The 19728-nt window shown below is 38.3% G+C and overlaps 1 protein-coding gene across 1 annotated transcript; it reads right to left on the bottom strand.

Moving 5' to 3' along the window:
• Positions 1–15522: 15522 nt before the first annotated feature.
• LOC129768937 (cuticle protein 16.5-like) lies at positions 15523–16540 on the bottom strand. The gene is made up of 2 exons (XM_055770887.1): positions 16405–16540; positions 15523–16263 (listed from the first exon to the last, which is right to left on the bottom strand). The coding sequence occupies exons 1-2, from the start codon at positions 16414–16416 to the stop codon at positions 15655–15657; spliced, it is 621 nt and encodes a 206-aa protein (XP_055626862.1). The 5' UTR covers positions 16417–16540; the 3' UTR covers positions 15523–15654.
• Positions 16541–19728: the final 3188 nt, after the last annotated feature.

Below are 19728 nucleotides of genomic sequence, written 5' to 3' on the forward strand. Positions count from 1 at the left end.
TTGATGTTTGATTTTTCCAGAATTTTTGGAACATTGCTCGGTACAACTAAGAAGTATGGTTTTGTATTTTAAAAATTTAGGATTTTTTCTAATGAATTCTTGAGACTCACTACTGTTTGATCTACTATTGAGAACGAGAGCAGAGAGTCCGAAGCGCCTAAGAAGGATGGTTGTAATAGCTGTCATTCATGATTATTATGAAAAGAAATAAATGGATAAATCTCAATCACATCACTCACAACAATGAATCCTGATTCTTACCTCCCCCACTAACACCTATCCCTTCCTCGATAAACGCTAGAGAACCACACTATAGAGGCGACCCTTCAGCCCTTCGGACGGTGAATATCATACTAACAATCCTTCCCTTCTCCTGGTGACTGTAAGGACGTGGCTATTGACTATTTAAAGCTCGAATCACCAAAACTTGTACAATGGTTTGCTACTCCCACGCGTCATTCGGTATGTTCTTTGTGCAGTTCCGCTGGTTCAGATCAATCACGGAGAGCAACTACGAACAGCAACTACTGTACAGTCTACCCAAGCTCAATTTCAAACTAAAGTTCTGTTTCGATACTGGCCTTTGTATCTACAGGGTGGGCCATTTAAAGTGGAAGGATTTGTTTTTGCAATAGCAAAGTAAAGAAGTGGAATTTAATTTTTTTTTAAATTCATTTATTTTGGTCCAAGGAGATTTGTTCTAACTACTTTTTGATTATAATATCTCGTAAATGACCGCCTCTGTCCTTGACCGCAAAATGTGCCCTTTTTTCGGCATTTTCCATCACTTTGCCCAATGTTTCGGCCGATATGGCAGCAATTTCTTGTCGGATATTGTCTTTCAGCGCAGCCAGGGTCCTTGGTTTACCAGTGTATACCTTGGATTTTAAATATCCCCATAAAAAAAAAGTCAGGAGGCGTCAAATCAGGTGATCTCGGTGGCCAGTCATAATCGCCGTTTTTCGATATTAATCTTCCGGAGAACATTTCGCGCAATAATTTGGTCGTGGCAGCCGCTGTATGGCATGTAGCGCCGTCCTGTTGGAACCAGTAATTGTCCAATTCATTTTCACGAACAAATGGCAATAAAAAGATGCCTAACTCTTGCGAACGATGGCGACCTGATGTCGATGGAGTCTCTGCAACACTGGCTCGAACGGCATCAATATTCTCGTCGAAACGTCTTGGTCGTTGTCTGGACAGATGACTGGCATTACTAACACTACCAGACGATATAAATTTGGCATATAATCGACGTATAGTGTTGTCTCCAGGCGATGTTTTAACTTTATTTTTATTTTTCCACGCACGTTTAGTTAACACAATTGAGAAGTTATTTTGAATGTACAGCTGAACAATTTCAGCGCGTTGTTTAGGTGTGTATTGTTCCATGGTTAAAATTGTACTGAAATGACGCTTCCAACGCGGTATGACATTTGTTAATCTGACATCTCTGTCAAAAGTTATGGGGTTGCCAGATGCTTCCACTTTAAATGGCCCACCCTGTAGAAGTGCTTTCAACCTAAACGTAGATTGGCATTGCATTAGCATTGAGCAAGTTGCACAATATCGTAGGTGGTACGAATTCAGAACTGTTAGATCAAATGCTAGCCTCCATCCGTTACTGATGATTAGTAATATCACTTAGATGAAAGCATGCTTTCTCGAACAGTAAAGAATTATGCTTTCAACCTAAACGTAGATAATCATAAAACAGGGAAGAACAATATATCAGTTAGTTTGCTTTAGTTTGTATAATAAACTTGTTGAATTAGTTTCGCGGTTCTCAAACACTTGACAATTATTTTCTTTTATAATTTAAAAAGTAAAATACGCGGTACGTATTAGGTTAGGTAAAAAGGCATCCATTATTTTTACGCGAAAATCACAACTTTAATTTTGTTCTGCAAACAAATTATTGTTCCCATTTTGAAGGTGGCCTCATAATGCCTCTTTCATAGAAGTCTTGGTCCTTGTTGACGAAGAACTCTAGTAATTGATTTTCACAATCTTCTCTTGATCCCAATTTTGAAACACTGAAGAAATTTTGTAATGCGGAAAAAAGGTGCTAATCGCTTAATGCCAGGTCCGGACTATATGGTGGATGTTTTTGGTTAATCTCTTGTTTCAGACGGTCTAGTTGCTGATAGTAAAGATCCGAATTTAGTGTTTGGCCATACGGAAGAAACTCATAATAAATTATTTCTTTCAAGTCCCACCAAATACACAGTACAAGCTTCCTGGTCGTTAGTCCTGGTATGGTCACCGTTTGAGCTACTTCACCACGCTGTTACCACGATCGTTTTCGCACATTGTAACTAGATTTATTCGGCAGATGTAAATCGTGTTTGAATTCAGTGTATATTAATTCGTATAGTAACAACTAATCTAATTAATTTAATAAACTAATTGGTCACATGCAAAAGCATGTGCGGATTTCTTTTGTTCGTTCTATCTCTCTTATTCGAAAGCAGCTCGCGTTGTCGGTAGAGCTATGAGGGCAGGGCGGGTCTGCAACGAAAAGAGAGAATTTCACGGTGACACAACGTTCACCCGTCAAGTATAGGAACTGATTGTACCTAATCGCTCCTCGCACGCTCGGTGAGGACGCTGATTCAGGTCACAATCAGGTTCAGGCTTACCTCCACCAACCGCTCCCGTCGGTTCAGGATACGTCTTGAAGGAAGCTGCTTCCACTTGTGGGGACTCGATGACTCCTTGGCGGTTATCCTCGCGGTCCACCCACGACCCCTTCCGGTTGGCTCGTTTGACTACGACGATCAACGGATGCCTCTACTTAGTACACCACTTCCACTCGCGGAACTACAATGGAGAAGGCAAATTTCGACAAACTAATCAAATAAGGATGTCGATTAACGTGTTGACTCGCTCACGGCTCAATCCAGAAGAACTCTTCACTCGTCGCGTATCCACCATCAGGACTCTTCGCCCTGTCATGGCTGTCGTTTAGGGCTTTCGCCGAGGAGAGCCATTTCACAAATGACAGCTGATGTAGGGATAGGACTGTGAAGTTTGGTTTTAGGGAATAAAAGGATAAGGAAATGGATCGAGAACAGTGGGATTCAGCTTACCATCACCGTCATGATTACTTCCTCGTTATCCTCGTGGATTGTGTTCCTAGCGACAGGATACAACAGTCCATGCAAGTGACGTGCTAATTATCACGTCACCGATTCTGCTCTCTCAGAATCGTTACAACATTATTGTCGTATGTTACGTATTTCTTCCCCAGTCACTATCCGTTTAATAAATGAATGGATTGCATTCCGTTTGGCCAAGACTTTGCAGATGGAAACTGGATCCATTACACTCGACAAAAAAAAAATAGAGGAATAGAGTACAAGTCGAAATTTTTAAGTGTTTTTTGATATGCTAATATGTAACGTTGGATATGCTGATTTGGAACTTCATGAAAAATCAAGCCATAAAGATGCTATATACATAATTTAAAAACAAACAACTTTCAAGTTCCGGGATATTGACGTATTCATTTTTATCTGTGTCTGTAAGTACAGTGAACAACAATACCGGGAAGTAATGAGAAATCTTTTTCGTTCTGTTTTAACAAAGATTTTGTGAGTTAAAACAATTTTTGCTAACCAGTTCAATGGTAAATAAACTTTATCAACTAGCTTTCTTTTGATTTCTTTAAAGTTGCTGTAGGACTTCAACACAGAGATATTCTTGTTTGAATAATAAATTCCACTTTCGTCTTCAATGATCAATAAATCAATAAACAATGATTGTACCGAAAACCGAAAGGTAGTTTTGAAAACATTATTAAATTTTGTATAAGTTTTATTTGCAACTTCGATTTCGATATGTCCACGACATTATCCACCCGTCTTTTGTTCAATAGGGGAGGGTGACCCTAAACCAATACACTAAATTGGTTTGTGGAGTAACCTTTTTTCTGCTCTGCTCCCTATGCCAAAGAACACACCCTGAATGTATTCTGAGTGGCAAGCTCCAAAATCCGCGGTGCAACGGTCGGAAGTCGGAATAAATATCTTTGACGAAAAATCCACCGTTTTTCGAATCCGAACCCTCAGTATGATAATGTGTGACTCTAACCATTCGTCCACGGGAGCACATTCCGAAAACAAATTGTCTCAAAAACAATTGAATCGTTTGTTTGAGAAACCCCATAAGTCCATTTGACGCACTTGCGAGAAAACGACTAAAACCTCTGGTGGTAAGTGGAAACCGAACCTGATACCAAAAAATTGAAATTTGAAATTTTGACCTGGTCCTCCCTTCCATATTCTATTTTTGTGTACCTTCCTATCCTTTCCCTTCCTATTTTTGTGTACCTCCCCATTCAATCTCATTGACCCGCCGAACACAAAGCTTACAATTCGCGATCATGGGTCTGATCACGAACATCACTACCACAAACGCTTTCACGTCACTTACACTTCACTTAATCTTTTTGTGTCTATCATCATTGTCACGGACAGTTGCGTGTAAAAATCCGTGAAGTGAAAGAGTTCATTCCCGTTTATAATAAACATGTCGGTTGCATAATTTCGGACGTTTGAACGTTATGTAGGTCAAATTAATACAATGTATAAGAGAATATTCCATTTAATTAAGCGTATGTTTTAGAATGACAAGTTTGCTATTATACCTCGAAAATTCGATATTTCAATGTCAACTATTCGGGCTCATCCCATGTTTCATTTGTTTTGTGCGTTAGTTTGCTGAATCAAACGCTGGTTCAAAGATGAGGAGGAATACTTGGTTGCTCGTGGATAAAGTAGTTGTTCAACATATGGGAATGTAATATTATTTTCCCTTCTATAAATTACTCTAGAGGTAAAACATGACTATTATGTATAATAATGAACATCTCGCAGATTCTTTTTCTTAGCCCTGTCTTACTCGTTTGAATAGTGAGAAGCATTTAGTATAGGTCAAGGTTAGAATCTTTTTAGCACCTCACACAGTCTTCAGTATCCTTGCTCAGTGTATATTGCTGAATTGGCAGCAATACACTGGGCGCTGGACAGCGTCGCCTCACGACCTGTTGAACACTATTACATTGTAACGGATAGTCTGAGCTCTGTCGAAGCTATCCGTTCAGTGAGGCCGGAAAAGCACTCGCCGTACTTCCTTGAGAGAATACGAGAAATTTTGAGTGCTTTATCCAGACGCTGTTATGTCTTTACCTTTGTCTGGGTCCCTTCACATTGCTCAATTCCGGGTAATGAGAGGGCTGACTCATTCGCAAAGGTAGGTGCAATTGAAGGCGAAAATTATCAGCGTCAAATCGCCTTCAATGAATTTTATTCTTTAGTTCGTAAAAATACCATCGTTAACTGGCAACGCAAGTGGAACGAAGATGAATTGGGCCGGTGGCTCCACTCAATTATCCCTAAGGTTAGCCTCAATCCGTGGTTCAAAAGTCTGGACTTGAGTCGGGACTTTATTCGCACCTTCTCCCGACTCATGTCCAATCACTGTTCGTTAGACGCGCTGCTTTTTCGTTTTAATCTTGCCGACAGCAATCTCTGCGGTTGTGGCCATGGTTACCACGACATCGAACACGTTGTTTGATCGTGCGAGTTGTATCTTGTCGCCAGATCGAATTTAGAAAACTCCCTTCGGGCTGGAGGAAAGCAGTCCAATGTGCCAGTGAGAGATGTGTTGGCTCGGTTAGACCAAGATTACATGTCCCAAATATATGTTTTCCTTAAAGCTATCGATCTTCGAGTGTGATTGTTCATACATCCTATTCCCCTCCTTTTCGTCCTTCGCGAGCTATCGGTTCCCTTCCTACTAACATTAGAATAAGTTAAATTGTAAATACATATTAGATGTAAGGATAGTTTTAAGAATTGAGTGTGAAGTGTCAGTGTGAATGAGAATGTGAATGTGAATGTGAGTGCGAGTGTAAACACACATCTCCTTACATCCCATCCTTTTCCTAATGAAAATGTGTCACCCTTCTAAACTCGAGTCGACCGCGAGTAATCGGTTTCCTATTTCATTAACCATAGAATTAAGGAAACAACATGTTGATATATGCTAGTTGAAATATAGTTAAGAGTTTGGCTCCATTAAACTTATGTAACTGAGCCTGTAAAAATAAACGGATTAATAAAAAAAAAAAGGTTAGAATCAGTTTGTAGAAACCATTTCTACAATTTTGTTGAATTGTTGAATTCGGATTTTCTATGAATTAAAGAAGGTATTATTTCTTTAACTCATAGAAAATCCGAATTTATCCACCTCACGATCAGTATAATCTGAGCAACTCTTATATGGGATTCTGAATTTCAATCCTTTTACCCTTCCTATTCTCGTATGACATAAGGGACATGAAGTTTCATTCAATTATATAAACAGAAACTGGTCGGCAGCGTCGATCAGAGGCATAATCTTCATATAAAACATCTGATGGGTTTCAAGGAATTTGCCAAAAGCAGAAAGTGATTCAGATTTTCGTTAGACGGATATCAAAATTATGGAAAAATAACTAGAGAAGAGTTCAAAAACAGTATCTTGTGAATGCTTTGCAATGATAGACTCATTTTTTTTTCTTGTTTGAAACTTATCACATTCTTAACATTCTTTCATTCAAAGAATGTCTTCAAAACAATATAGTTGACAATATATATTACGTGAAAAGAAAAAACAATGGCCTTATTTGTTATAACTATCGGGCCTTGTCCACCAATTCAAATGTTTGAATTACAAAAACCAGCTCTGCAATGTTGGAAAAACTTTACAGTTATTATTTTATACTCAAAATATCAACAAATCAATATAGAATTAAAGAGAATTTAAACTGGGAATCATAATAATGAATCGATTGATTGAATAATAATCGTTTTTTCTAATAAGAGATATTGAGGTGGCCTCCATTGTCATTTTATAGTGTTGCAACTCTCTGTTAGCCTAATCCTAAGAATAGAAACAAAAAAAATCTATTCATTCAGGATAATCGAAAGTAGACCTTTCGCCATGTTTCAATGGGCCTACGGGAGCTACATTTTTAGTCCTTAATTACATCGCATAGCGCATTCACCGAATACAAATAAACAAATTAACGTTCTTTGGATACGTCAAAATTTCGTTCTATGAATCCACCAGGCGTATAAATTGCTGTTTTCTTTTCTTTCTTAAAAAACAATACAAGATTCAAAATGTTAGCAAAAGAGCTAAATCAATACGATATTAAACTTACTCCATTCCGCGTGACTAGCTTTCACCATCTAAAACACAAGTGACAAATATACTTGATTTTCTCCGTGACATGACAGTATCGTGGTACGAGGGTCACTATTTATATTTCGGGAATTGGCAACACTGATGTCATGTGAGTCCATCTGACGGTTCCATCGTAAAGTTTGACATTTTTGACGATATACGTACTCAGAACATTTTGTCATACGGACGCTATTTGTTTATTTTATATTTAGTTGAAAAAAATGAAACTGAATCGTGAACATTTACGTGCGATGATTTTTCACGACTTTCGACGTGGATTATCACAACAAGAGTGCGTCAATCAACTTAATTTGACTTTTGGCGATGAAGCTCCATCAAAAACCACTGTGTATCGCTGGTATAGTGAATTCAATCGTGGTCGTAGTTCGCTGTCCGACGAGTTTCGTGAAGGTCGTCCAAAATCGACTGTAGTGCCAGAAAACATCGATGCTGTGCACGAAATGATCAAGCAAGATCGTCATGTAACCTATTGTGAGATTGAGGCATCCCTAAGCATTAGTTCCACCAGCATATATGCGATTTTACATGAACACTTAGTTGTGCGAAAATTATGTTCACGTTGGATCCCACATAATTTGACAATCGCTCAAAAAAAAAAAAAGGCTCGTGTCGATTGGAATAAATGCTTTGAAAATTGGTTTAAGCGCATGCAAAGGTGTATCGATCATCGTGGCAATACTTTGAAAAACAATAAAAATATATTCGCAGCTTAACTATTTGTTTTTGTTCCTATTCCCGAAATATAAATAGTGACCCTCGTACTCATAATAACACCGAGTTCATCAAAGTTGTCACGAGGGATGAACTCTTCGGGATTCTACACACGCGGTGGTAGCTGTAACAACATTGTATACAATTCACTTCGTTTTCACCGTGAAGTGACGTTCGTGATCAGGCCCCATGTCAGGGTAACAATTAAAATCAGGAGACACACAATTAAAATTAACACATCGTGGACCACTCACGAGTTTTCTCGTGTTTCGCGTTCTGTCTATTACGTATGGATCGCGATCCCGTGTTTTCTACACTTGATGGTTAAATCCTTGGTCTGCCAAGAATCTAACAAGGCCTACCGATCGCCTTCGTCTCATCCACACAGAAGAAAACGATCTCATTGGTGGAATCCGAACAATTGAAGCATACAAGTTGGCCCCAAAACGTGCGATCCTTAACACGTTAAGCCCAGCGTCAGTCCCTAGGGGCCGACGTTGAGCTTTTTGGTAGGAAAGTGCTGTCTGACTAGGACTGATATTTACAAAATGATAAAATAAGAATATATACGGTTTGATTTCGGATGTTTTACAAAATTTGACTACTTTCTAGTCAAATTGCTGAATTGCAATAAGTGTCTTTGGGAACTGGGGCACTGAACCGACACTGATGTTGATGATACGCACCCTTGATGCGGACGAATGGAATGCGAAGCAAGAAAAAATCGGGGCTTAACGTGTTAATGCGTTAAGAGGGTTTGTAAAACTAACTTTTTCTGAAACTTTGCTAGTCGATGTAGGTACCCCCAAGGACTCAAAATCTGCCAAAATGTGAATTTTGATAAAAGTGGCGTTTATGGGGTTTCTTAAACAAACGATTCAATTACAAGTGACATTCACAATAGCCAATTGAATCGGGAAGAAAACTTCGGATGGGATTCAAGTTCATGCTGAAAGCTACATCGGTAAAGAAAAAATCTCCGAACATCGGGTCAATTCAACCGAAATTATAGAAATTGTATCCCCCCGTTCAATGCCTTTATTTATGCGGCACACACGCCCACGATTATGATTTCCGACAGTTCAAAAGTACACAATCATTTGTGAAACACGGCGGTAAATTTGCACAACAATAAATCGGCATTGTTTTTTTTTTGCACCTGTCCTTCGTACCCCCCTCGTCAACGCACAATCCTAGTCTGCTGTTGAAATAGGAGAACCGGCGTCATGAACTTTTGGAATTTTGCCGTTACCTTCGGCTTGGAAATGGACGCACTTATTACGGGGCATTTTTTGGTTATTTATTCGTTTTTCTGCACGCGCCCGCAATGCAATCTCGAGCGGGCGGCCCGAAATAATGATAGAAAAGTGATATTGTTTCGGTTTCGTTGACTTTTTATGCAGAAATTTCTGGACACCTGCGCTGTTGCGATATGGTGAACCTGAAGGTCGACGAATGAATTACAAGATTAAATTATAGAATGGGCAGTGCAATCGTCTTCTGAAATGAGAGAAAAAAACAATTTTGTTTCTTCGTATTTTGTGTCATATTACCAGAGTGGAATTTGAATAGGATGAATTATAATTCTATCAATTGGAATGAACATATAGTAAAATAATACTATCAACTATCAATTAGCTGATTAGCAATTTATTTTTGGAAAACATTATACATTATCCATTAACTTACAATTTTCATTATCATTCAACCAATTTTTCTTGTGGCTTTATTTATAAGGGAATCATTTCAAACAAGCATAGCTCGAAAACCAGGTATCAGATTAACCTGATAAGTACTACCAGTGGCGTTGCGTGACCGAGTAACACCCGGGGCTTGTTGCTGGGGTATGATCCCTCCAATAATACTTAGTTTTCGTTTTCGATTGAAAAATCAAAAAGAAACGTATTTACTATAATATTAGTTAAGACGAACAAAAAATCACAAAATCTTCACGCGTTGGTCACTGGGAATGAGCGTTACAAAGTAAGAAAATAAATAAAATAGGCTTAATTTTGAAAGTCGAAATGTGACTCGAATAAATCTTTTCAAATGAAGATCTTTGGGAGCTGAGACCGACACTGATATTGTACAAATATTTCCCATTAAGTGCGCTTTCGCTCTCTTGTTGCGGACTCAATGGAATTATTGTCAACTCTGAAAAGTCTCTCAATGAGATACCACGGAAACGCACATAGTTGGAAACAAATTCATATTCACTGTAAGATTCGATTCTTTTAAGTCGCACCTCATATTGAACTGTTCGACTCTCAAACCATCAACACGTGTTTATTCATTCCTCCGTACATCCGAAATATCATCCGGCAGAGAGATATTAACGCTCAAAACCTTGTACTTCGAACTTCTTCTTCTTCTTCTTCAATGGCACTAACGTTCCTAGAGGAACTTCGCCGTCTCAACGTAGTATTACTTGCGTCATTTTTATTTGTACTTAGTTGAGATTTCTATGCCAAATAACACGCCTAGAATGCATTCTGAGTGGCAAGCTCTAGAATACGCGTGATCACAGTGCAAGTCGGAGGAAATTTCTTTGACGAAAAATTCCCCCGACCAGAACGGGAATCGAACCCGAACACCCGGCATGTTAGTTATGACGCTAACCACTCTGCCAAGGGAGCACTTCGAACTTAACGCCCTTGTTTCCGAGATTTCAAACCTACATCCCAGTACAGAAATGAAAGACTTAGTTCGACGAAATAATGACCATAAAAAAATCAAGGAAGATTCCATCACATGGACTTTTCCATAGCGACTTGTTTTTTTTAGATTATACCATAAATAAAAACCGGTTACCTTAAATCAAAATCATGATTTTTTTTTCAATATAATATACTTATCTTGGTCATGGGCGGACCTCCCCCTCTCGCCCCCCGTACACTACACCACTGATTTCGATAACGTTGTTGGAAAATTGATTATCTTTCTAGGAAGAATGAAAAAAAGGCAATTTTGAAAAAAAACACTTCCTCAAAATAACAAAACCTTCCTGCCACCTCTTCCTTTATTTTTCAATACATTGTGAGACATGTGCGCGAGTATGGGAGGGTTAAAAGAATAAGCATGAAGATCTTAGAAAAAAAAAAGACAATCAGATGGTATTTATTTTTGCTTCATCGAAATTGATGATTAGTTGGAAGAATTTCACTTACACAATAATGTTTAGAAAATATTTCTATTTAAACTCTGGTCACTGAATACACAAGATTTTTTATTGTTAGATTTAGAAATCTTTCAGTTATTTTTTTAATTGGTGATAAAAATTGTTTAGCCTGTCGGGCTAGTGTATTATGTTTTAAAATGTCATCAATCTTTGATTTTCCCGGTTCTTTAATTCCATTTTAGGGGCGCACAAAATGGTTCTTGTCCTAAAAATCGTTTTGATGATCCACATCTAGCTAAAAAAATCTTCTGACTCATTACCCAACTCAGAACAGGTTCACTGTCATTTTTTTAGCCTCTTCTTGAAGGAGTTGAATGCACTCCTTATTTGGTTTGCACTTTTGGAAATGAAATCGTAGAGCAAGTGTTTATTATAATACTGTTATGTTTCTCCTAGTCTAGTCTTCGATTTGTCAATGTACTCCAACGCAATATCGTAAAAAATTTCTACAGTTAAAAAAATACGTCTCATGTATTCCGCCTAAATCAACTTGTTTTGACGTAGGATTACTTTTTTCAGTAAGGATACCAAATCTGAAAACATGTAACGTTTTTATGAAATAGTTTTATAGTTAATAACTATTTTTGTCACGAACACATCGAACCCAGTCTCGCTCCAACTAGCGAGCAATCAGCAGTCTCACCTAATGCTAATGTCACACACAACGGTTTTGCTCAACGCAAACTTCAAAAGCGAATTCGTCCCACACAACAAAACAGTCTCAGATGCTTAAACGGTTCAAAATCTGTATACCTTTGAAGAATGTGAACATATGGGAAGGGTGGTAATGACGGACACCTTAAGTTAACTTTGGTTTTTTTCGTGAACTTTACTTTTGGAATGACAAATTCGGATAACGTTTTAAAACCCGTTCTAATGATTCGTCCATGATATCTGGTTGCAGTTGCAAACGGAGTTAGTGGGCAACTGTTAAAAAAAGATCAAATTGTTTTCAAAACAAAATGTTTGATTTTCCCTTCGGTGGAATGTCCGTCTTACCCGACTTGATTAGTATTTTTTTATCAATATTTATGGAGAAAACTTGAGAAAACTTCACCGCTGATTCGATGAACTGGAAGAGAAGTGATGGTAGAACACTCACGTAACGAAAAATACCTCAAAAAATTACTCGATAACAATGAGAACCTTATTTTCTGCAGACGAAAACTTACATCGGGCTGCTCTTTGTAGATTACGTTTGTTAGGTATCTTGATACGCTTCACGGGGCCTTAGCTGACTATTGAAGTCGGATCAGCCGGTCACTACTCTCTCTTAGACAATAAAACGCCAGATCAGTCGATCACTATTTTATCTCATTTCGTGCAATAAAACAATAGTTTCTATTTCCTATCGTGAGTTTAACTAGAAATTTATATATTTTTCAACGGTAAAAATATACGGAAAACATACGTGCTACAAATGTGTTCAAAGTGCGTAGGATAGGGTCCGAACAACGTTTTTGATTTTATTTACAATTTTAACAGGAAGTCAGTTAGGTGTACACAGTAAGTATCAAAGGTACTATTGTATTGCATGTTTGTTCATCATTAAAATTTAAAATTAAAATGTTATTTATCAATCATACATACTGCCCAAATATGCACGGTTGACGTAACCACTAACACCACCCAGTGATGGGAAACGCTTTTTACATGTTCTCAGCTGGATAATCATGACTGTGAATAACTTATATAGTCGAATTGCTGACTATTTTCTATTTATACTATATACTATATATCTTTGGGTACTGGAACCGACACTGATAGTGTGCAAACGCTCTTGATGCGCACTGAATGGAAAGCAGAGCAAGAATAAATTGGGCCTTAACGTGTTAACGGATAGAAGTGGGCCAGATGGGTTTTATGATTTTTGTTATTTCAATTCAATTGAGAAACACAGTTGGTGTTTACGTCAACCATGCATGTTTGGGCAGCATAGGTGTCCATCTTTCCCACCCTGTCCGTCTTTCCCGATCTTCCTCTTATGCTTTTCATAAAGTCTGTTTCGATAATAATTTGGTGAAGTAGGACATTTCCCAGCATAGAAATAACGTACAAAAAAATGAAGGATGTCATTTTGTAGTGTTTTTAATGAACTTTAAGGACAAATACATGGAAATTATTCGTTAGCTGTTCGGATGAATTTTCGAACTTTTCGTGAAATACCATCCATCATTTTCTGCACAGTACTGCTGGTAACCGTATTTACTATCTTGTTCCACAACTTTTACATTTGAGCTGGTAAAAATCCAAGCGTAAAGGGTTAAAATTTATTTACACAGGTTGAATTTACCCATAAGCTGATGATTTGGCAAGGGATCTATAGTTGTGGAGAGAAAACAAAGGTTTTCATCACTGGGACAATGATGAATGGAAAAATTCACAAGGAGCAGTGTCTTCAGAACATGATTTTGCCATTCATTCGAACACACAATGGTCCGGTAAAGTTCTGGCCTGACTTGGCAAGCTGCCATTACAATCGGGATGTCGTCAAGTGGTATAAGGAGAACCAGATCGATTTCATTGAAAAAACTATCAGTCCACCAAATTGTCCGAGAGATATTGGGAAATTATCAAAGGCAAACTTAAGAAATGTGTCAGAACCATCAAAAAACCATTTCAAGTAAAAAGGCGGTGGAACAGGATAGCAAATACGATTACCAGCAGTACTGTGCAGAAAATGATAATTTATTTCACGAAAAGTTCGATAAAATTCATCCAACAGTTGACGCATAAATTCCATATATTTTTCTCTTATAGTTCATTAAAAAGCCTACGGAATAACATCCTTCACTTTTTGTACGTTATTTCTATGCTGGGAAATCTCCTTCTTTATGCGGCTAAATTGTAACTGAAACAGGCTCTATAGAATGGACGGGGATCATCCGACTATCTATTAGGAAACAACTCATTGGGAAAACGGTATGGGTGCTATTATGATAAAGCAATACTGTATAGAATTATCTTTTAACAACAATTTTAGCAGCAATTCAAGAACTTATGACTGTAATGCAATACATCCCCAAGGGCCATGTTCCTAGAACAATGTCACAGCCTCAATTGAAACTGCCTTACCCCGTGTTTCAATCCACAGTTAATTTAAGTTCATTAAACTAGGTTATGATACATTTCTTCATTACAATTCCACACCATATTGGATTTCTCAAAACTATATTCTTTTCCTATAATTTCAAGAATAGTTCTTCCAAAAAATTTGTACATTTCTTGCATTCCAATTTGATTTGGTTCAGTTAATGGTATTATTGGAAACAAATGAAAATGTTTCAATTTGAATTGAAAGGTGCGTAACTCGAAATGCGTGTATGGAGAGAACATTATGAAAAGAGACTTCTTTGGAAAGACGCATTCAATCCGCATTCATAAGAACTCCGTTCTTATTTTGAAATAGTTATATTTACTTTAGAATCCATTATTCAAAAACATGGAATGGAATTCAGTACTGTTGGCTATAAGACTTTCGTTACCCACGATAACCAAGCTTGAGAAAAACAAACAAATTATTAAGTCGTCGAATAGTAATATTTGAAAAACAACGACTTTCGAATATTACAAAATTATTTGCAGTAATGCAACATCTGCAGCAGTCTTTTGACTCCCTTTCGTAGAAACATAAAAACAACTTTTGATGAACCTATTTAAGGAGGGACCTTGGATATTAGTAAGAAAATGAAGTGTTTGGGTATTTCGGTTATTGTTTAAGGTATATTTGAAGATATATTTTCCATTTTTTGAGTTCACGAATAATGATTATTATGCTTTTGACAGCTGGATGCGTAGATAGTGTCTGACGATCGGTACCTTGCTGGTGGTATCGGTTCTGAAGCAACGGGTTGTCGCGGAACAAATTCCAATGAATATTTTGAAACTTTAGGACAATACCTAAAGCGTTACATAGAGATGTTTGAAAATTCGAAAAATTGCCAAAATGGCAACTATCTGAGTTATTTTTAATGAAAAATCGCTATAGAAGCTCATAAAAAATCTAAAAAATGAGATGGTCAAGAAACGGCTTTGTGATGCTTTAGATAAGATAATTCATTTTTACATGCTGACGAAAAATTTCAGTCAAGTCAGTCGAGTAGATGATGATATCGATGAGATATCGATACCGCCAGCTGGAAACCATGATTTCTAGAAAAACACGTTTAAAAATTCGTACAGCAATAGTATATCCCTTGAGGTGAAATCTTACTTTTGGCTGTAACTTTCCAACGAAATCAAATTTCGAAAAATCCTTTAAGGACAACATTTCTGAGGGTATAAGCTTCCCAAAAATACTAAAAAAATTATTTGATTTTTTCGATTTTCCAGAACGGGGTACCCCTCCTCAAAGAAAAAAAATTAAAAACAGTAAATTGTTTTAAGAAATATCACAATTTGAGTATTTTTTTATTCTCGAATCTAAAGACATTTTTCTAATCTTTCACCACAAACAATCAAAGTGTGAACAAGAGAAAAATTATCCGACAGTCATCAAATCAAACCCGTTAGTAGTGCTTGGCATACACGGCTGGGTGGCTGATGTGGGCAGCGTGGCTCAAGACTGGGGCAGCAGCGTAAGTCAGGGCTGGAGCAGCGGCGTAGGTCAGTGCTGGGGCAGCCTCAACATAAGTGGTCTTGGCAATTGGGGCAGCGGCGTAAGTCAAAGCTGGAGCAGCATGGACATAAGCGGCCTTGGCAATTGGAGCAGCGGCGTAAGTCAGAGCTGGGGCAGCTTCAACATAGGCGGTCTTGACAGCTGGAGCAGCATAGGTGATAGCTGGAGCAGCAGCCACGGTATGATGGTAAGTGGTCTTCTCAATTGGAGTCGACACAACGGTCTTCTTCACACCGTGAGCAAGGATTGGCTCGGAGATAGTGGCATCGTGGTGGACAACCGATGAGCTATGGTGGGTGACTCCAGTTGGGACATGCTTGACGACGGTTCCGACATGGGCAACGGTTGGTTCTTCAATGATGCTCTTTTGGTAGGACACTTCCTTGTGAGCAACGACGGCTGGCTGATGGACCACAGACGTGTATGCCAATGGCGCAGAAGCGACCACGGTTGCGTGCGGGGCAGCAACGGCAACGGCAAGAACAGCAGACAACACCACCTAAGAATCGACGATAGAAAAAAAATAATCACTCTAATTTGTCTATTGGAAGCCACTATATCATCATCACTCAATTGCTAGAAATAATTGAACGCTTGGTCACTTAAAATGCGTTTTAAATCACTCATAAACGATAATTACCAATCTGAACATTTTGATTGATTGTTTCGCAAGAGAAGAGAGGTCTGTGTTGAATAGTTGTTGTTTGTTTGAAGGTGAACGATTTGACTGTACCTTCACGTCCACCTGGCTGCGCCTTTTATATCACGCATAAAGAACAAATCTGAGAGCATACACACGGAATCTTGACTTCGTTTTTCACGAACGACGCAGGCCGAAGCTTTTGCGCCACTTCGGTGTAATCGCCTTTTGTGGCCACATGTACCTCATCCCACCCGACTTCTGATCCATCGTCTCCGAAAAATCTACGGCGAAGAAATTGAAAGAGTGACTTGAGAATGTTTCCGCCCGCTGTGGCCGTCGTTGGGGGACGAGTTTAAGCTGGGATTGATAGGTTACCAAAAATTTGCCTACAATGAAAAAAAAACCTACCATTTTAATAAAATCTGTCGTACGCAAATGTGCTGCTGTGTGTTCTCGGGCGTAGGCATTAAGGGTGACCTCAGAACCGGATGAAAACTGTTCTCACAGCGAGTTGACATTTTCAGGACGGGCCGTGCTCTGCTACTGCGGATTCTGATTAATCCTGGACCGGAGCTAAAATGCCAACTGGGTAGCAACTATCTGTGCAAAAACAAAGTCAAAAAAATTTTGAAAGGGTACATCGAACTTAAACCAGGGTAGCTTTGTGCATGAGTATTATTAATTTATTGTTTTTAAGAACAAATACGGGATGTGGAAAGTGCAGTTGTATCAGCTTCAAGAAGAAGTTGACGTTGCACAGCAAGTTGGCGTTGTTCGCGGTTCATGAGCTCATTAACATTATAAATGCTACTGCTGTAACTGTTTCTATTCGAGCACGACGATAGCGTAAATTCTCTATATTTTCTCGCCAATACATACCTGTTGGATTACCGATTTTGGGAGCTCTTGAAGGTTGGGTACCTACATAACAAAATTTATCTTTAACCCATGTGGTTTCATATTTAAAAGGAAGCAAAAGTATCGTACACTACTGGTCTTGTGGCCCCATATAATTTTAAAATATTTGTTCGATTTTAAGATTGATTAACTAGCATTAGCCTGAACAAAAAATGTTGAAAATTTCAGCCATTCGGTTTCAACCCTCCCAGATTTCCGCGTTGTCGGCGCTTCGATGCCTTGTTTGTGACGATCTCACTATGCCTCACCCCCTGCAAAATGCCGAGCGTTTTTTTTTTTAAATAATCAGAACAAAAAGTACAGATGAGAAAGATTTTTAACCCCTCTGCTGCCGTTCTACGCATAGTTGTCCCATGTTCCAAAATCAGCAACCAAGAAAAACGCAATCAAAGTTATCTAGCATATTTGTCTACCAGAAGCTTTAAGCATTTTAGTTTGGCATTACACCCGGGTTTTTTTATTAGCAGTAAACTATTGTTTAATGAAATGTGAAAAGTTCCCCTCACTTGAATCAATCAAGCTTGATAACGGTTTGAAAATACATGGTGGGACAGTTATGCCTAGAATATCAACATGGGGCAATTGAACTTGATGTTGTTTTTTGAAAATATGGAAACAAACAATAGGTTTTTTTATGATTTTCTAGAAGAATTTTGTTTGAATTGAATTTTTCGAATTTACCCATTTTCCCTCAGAGTTTTCCGAAAATTTTCAATTGTCGTGTTTGGTTAGATTATGTTTGGTTAAAATATGTGTATTATTTTTATGGGACTCCCTCTCCATTCTAGAGGAGGGAGGGGTGTCGTACCATCATAGAAACATTTCTCGTACCCTAAACCCTCACATCCCAAATTTGGCTTCGTTTGCCTGATTGATTTTCGAGTAATGCAGCCCCCACCTTAGGGAGGGGGAGGAGTGTCAAACCACCATTGAAACATTTATTGTCTTCTAAAACCTTCATATACCAAATTTGGTTCCTTTAGTTTGAATATTTCTCGAGTAATGCAGAAATTTATGCTTCATTTGTATGGCAGCCTCCCCTTAGAGAGGGGGGAAGAATGTCTAACCACCATAGAAACATTAATTGCACCCTAAAACCGACACATGCCAACTTTGGCTTCGTTTGCTTAATTAATTCCCGAGTATTGCACAAATTTGTGTTTCATTTGTATGGCAGCCCCCCCTTAGAGAGGAGGAGGAGTGTCTAACCACCATAGAAACATTGATTGCGTCCTAAAACTTCCACATGTCAACTGTGGTTTCGTTTGCTTGATTAATTCCCGAGTAATGCAAAAAATTGCGTTTTATTTGTATGGCAGCCCCCCCTTAGAGAGGAGGGAGGAGAGCCTAACCACCATAGAAACATTTATTGCGTCCTAAAACTTCCACATATCAACTGTGGTTTCTTTTGCTCGATTAATTCCCGAGTGATGCAGAAATTTGTGTTTCGTTTGTATGGTAGCCCCCCCTTAGAGAAGAGAGAGGAGTGCCTAGCCACCATAGAAACATTTATTGCGTCCTAAAACTTCCACATGTCAACTGTGGTTTCTTTTGCTCGCTTAATTTCCGAGTAATACAGAAATTTGTGTTTCATTTGTATGGCAGCCCCCCCTTAGAGAAGAGAGAGGAGTGCCTAATCACCATAGAAACATTTATTGCGTCCTAAAACTTCCACATGTCAACTGTGGTTTCGTTTGCTTGATTAATTCCCGAGTAATGCAAAAAATTGCGTTTTATTTGTATGGCAGCCCCCCCTTAGAGAGGAGGGAGGAGAGCCTAACCACCATAGAAACATTTATTGCGTCCTAAAACTTCCACATATCAACTGTGGTTTCTTTTGCTCGATTAATTCCCGAATGATGCAGAAATTTGTGTTTCGTTTGTATGGTAGCCCCCCCTTAGAGAAGAGAGAGGAGTGCCTAGCCACCATAGAAACATTTATTGCGTCCTAAAACTTCCACATGTCAACTGTGGTTTCTTTTGCTCGCTTAATTTCCGAGTAATACAGAAATTTGTGTTTCATTTGTATGGCAGCCCCCCCTTAGAGAGGAGGGAGGAGTGCCTAACCACCATAGAAACATTTATTGCGTCCTAAAACTTCCACATGTCAACTGTGGTTTCGTTTGCTTGATTAATTCCCGAGTAATGCAAAAAATTGTGTTTTATTCGTATGGCAGCGTATATATATATATATATATATATATATATATATATATATATATATATATATATATATATATATATATATATATATATATATATATATATATATATATATATATATATATATATATATATATATATAGATTCCCTCACATCTATTATAATCGCTGGCGTACCACTTCGTCAAGCGTAACGACTTTGTGTGCTTCATGGAATAACTGTTTCGTTTTTTCTAAAAAA

Source organism: Toxorhynchites rutilus, chromosome 2, assembly GCF_029784135.1.
Source record: "Toxorhynchites rutilus septentrionalis strain SRP chromosome 2, ASM2978413v1, whole genome shotgun sequence".
NCBI classification, from domain to species: Eukaryota; Metazoa; Arthropoda; class Insecta; order Diptera; family Culicidae; genus Toxorhynchites; species Toxorhynchites rutilus.